The following is a 3,062-nucleotide window of genomic DNA, read 5'->3' as shown; positions in this document are numbered from 1 at the left end:
CTGACCTCCAATCCTGGACAGTTGTCATGGAGGACCGCCCCCAAACATAAACATGTGACCTATGACATCATTGAGTGAAGAATTTGTACAAGCAGCACATCATTCATTACAAGAGACATTCATTTCTGTCATCTCAGAACACCTCATCAGCTTGTCCCACCTCCAGACCCCCAAATACCTCATTGTAGAACAAGGAGACCAACTGTCACTGTGTTCTACAACAAGACATTCCAAGGATCCGGAGAACAACCATTTGTTCTAATCACATCTTTCTGTAAAGTCATTCCAGCAAGTCAGCCTGTTATTCTAGAAAGAACCCAACATCAGCATAGAAGCACTTAGTGATGTCATCTCATCATTAGTAACGCAGATCAGAAGGATTTTTCTTTATCACATGAATAGGACCATAGAGGAAATGTAACCATTGTTCTGCCCCATAAGGATCATAGAGGTGCCGGGACTGAAGGGGAGAATGGGGATTGTAGTCCGTCCCATCATTATATCTATATCCAATCATCATCATCATCATCATTCACCAAGGAGGGTGAGGGCCCAATATCTGGGGGTGCCCTAATTTTAAAGGGCCCTACAAGATTCCTATAAGTCCCTCCCCACATACCCCTAAATCTGCTTGGCCAAGAATGTAGGGATGAGTCCATTGTCTCTATCAACATCGGAATTTTGTGCCCCACCCACAAGGAATGTCACATAGAGTCCAGTGGTAATTTCAAGCACCCAACTGATCTTTCAGGTTTATTCTTTGGAATCAGTAAGGAGTGCAACAGGACATATCTTTACTCCACCCACAAGGAACCCTCCCAGTGTTGAGGACATGTGGCTTGGTATGATTCAGGATGGGTAGCTTAAGCTTGCTACCCCCTCCACATTTACTGAACGACCAGGTTGCATGCCCGGGTCATTACCTGATATAGATTTTGGGGAGACCCCAATAAAAAAATATCTTGCATCTTTATAAATACAACAATAATGGTGCTCCTTGTCCACTGCCTCCGCCTATTGATCAAGTATGGCACCAATCGAATTCTCCACCCTGTGATGTCACCTGTTTCTTGGCAGGTCTCTCAAATCCGATTCCCCCCAGATATCTTTATACAACCTTCCAATATTGATAGCGCAGCATGGAGGGGCTCAGTGAAGGTGGTGGTAAAGGTGTGGAGGTGTCGGATCGGGTCACACAGATCATAAAAGGAGATCCACCCGGCCTCATAATCCAGATCTATCCTGACTCTGTTACTGGAGACTTTGCCGGGTAATCTGATCAGATTACTGTCATGTCTCACTGAGTACTGATTATAATTTCTCTCCAAACTCCAGGACTTCTTATTATCTCCAATCCATGATTGTTCTCCACTCCTGGCTATACTGGGGTAACACATCCCGACTCTACAGATCAATGACCCCCCGACATCCACTTCCCAGTAATGTTGCCCAAAGGTGACACTCTGACTGATCAACACCTGAGATAGTTTGAATCTCGCTGGAGTTTCTGGACGATTCTGGCTACTTGTTGACCTGGATGCCGTTTTCCTGTCATCTGATATCTTTAGATAATTACCAGCTGTGTTCACATCCAGTAATTTGTCTGTAACCCCCGACACCCCCGATGTTTGCTGTACAGCCCTGATATTTGCTCCTCTAGCCTGGAGGAAGGAGCGTTGTATGGCGAGGTAGGATTGGGGACATTGCTTGGATGGTTCAGCTGTGATGTGATCTTTGTCCTTTGTCCTAGAATGTGGATAGACATGTGTGCCTGGACCTTCCTGTACAATTACCCCAGACATGATATCAGATATACCTGTGTGTAATGTGTGTGTGATCCCAGCCACATCCAGACCTCCTCCATCATGGAGGAGTCTATCATGTCTCTCTCTGTCCTCATCATCTCCATCCTCAGTATCACACAAGTCATCTGTGTCTGATTCCTGTAAGACAGTCAGTGGATCCGTCATGTTACACAGCTCCTCAATGTCACGCATCTTCCTGGACAGCTCGTCCTTCTTTATTTCCAGCTCCCGGATCATATCCATAATGGGGATGGAGATCCGCTCTGCCTGCCCTGAGATGTCACTCAGGACTCTCTTCTCCAGGTCCTCCAGACGTCTCCTGAGGTCTCTGAGCAGGGCAGTGACTCTCTCTGTTTCATCGGCTGCTTCTCCTTGTACTTTCCTCCTGTGTTCCTCCAGACTCTGGACTCTTTTCTCCGTCTCCTCTCTCTCTGTCATCAGTTTCTGCAGAACATTTCTCAGTTTCTTCTTCTTCTTCTCAGAGGCCTCATCCAGAGTCTCCACCTGATGTCCTCGATGTTCTCCATCCAGCCTGCAGGACACACAGATACAGGCAGAGTCCTCAGTGCAGTAATACTCCAGGATCTTCTTATGGACGGAGCATTTCATGTTCTCCAGGGAAGTGGTGAGGTCACATAAGACGTGTTCTGGTGACTTTCTGTGGAGTCTCAGGTGGTTGTCACACAGAGAAGCTTCACAATGCAGACAGGATTTCACAGCAGGTACAGGAGTGTGAATACAGTAAGTACAGAGGACCCCGGACTCCTCCTGATCTGGCTGAGTAGACAGGAAATTCTCCACAATGTTATGTAGTGTTATGTCCCTCTGCAGAGCAGACCCCTCCTGGAACTCTTCTCTGCATTCAGGACAGGAATATCCTCCAGACCCGTCCTGTGTATCCAACATACATTCAATACATTCCCAGCAGAAGTTGTGTCCACATCTCAGGGTTACCGGATCTGTATAAATGTTCCGACAGATGGAACATTCCAGCTTCTCTTTCAGATCAGCAGACGCCATCGCTGAGGGCAGAAAAGTGAAGTGGGAAGTCTGAACTGAGGCTTATTTGTTAAGACAGAAAACAATGTACAAAGTCCGGGAATCCATATCAGTCATACAATTACATTCTGACTTCCTGCAGTGTGATTGGTTGATGGGTTTACTGCACTTTGCATATCATAATTGCTCTTTGAACCTTCTTATGGAATATTCTGAGTGGAAAGAGAGAACAATGGGTGTGTTTAATGTTCATCTACA

The 3,062-nt window shown here is 46.1% G+C and overlaps 1 protein-coding gene across 1 annotated transcript; it reads right to left on the bottom strand.

Moving 5' to 3' along the window:
* Positions 1 to 1,082: 1,082 nt before the first annotated feature.
* On the bottom strand, positions 1,083 to 2,825 carry LOC108796275 (E3 ubiquitin-protein ligase Midline-1-like). The gene is made up of 2 exons (XM_018567738.1): positions 1,794 to 2,825; positions 1,083 to 1,661 (listed from the first exon to the last, which is right to left on the bottom strand). The coding sequence occupies exons 1-2, from the start codon at positions 2,823 to 2,825 to the stop codon at positions 1,083 to 1,085; spliced, it is 1,611 nt and encodes a 536-aa protein (XP_018423240.1).
* Positions 2,826 to 3,062: the final 237 nt, after the last annotated feature.

This window comes from Nanorana parkeri, unplaced genomic scaffold (genome assembly GCF_000935625.1).
Source record: "Nanorana parkeri isolate BGI_ZX_2015 unplaced genomic scaffold, ASM93562v1 scaffold1088, whole genome shotgun sequence".
NCBI lineage: Eukaryota > Metazoa > Chordata > Amphibia > Anura > Dicroglossidae > Nanorana > Nanorana parkeri.
The sequence above is the reverse complement of the archived record's forward strand: the minus strand, read 5'-3'. Positions and strand labels throughout refer to the sequence as shown.

What these genes read in the sequence shown, in the direction of transcription:
- LOC108796275 (XM_018567738.1), bottom strand. Translation starts at nt 2,825, where the DNA reads ATGGCGTCTGCTGATCTGAAAGAGAAGCTGGAATGTTCCATCTGTCGG. An exon ending in TATCTGATATCATGTCTGGG is followed by an intron (nt 1,662 to 1,793) that starts GTAATTGTACAG and finishes TCCTTCCTCCAG; the next exon opens with GCTAGAGGAGCAAATATCAG.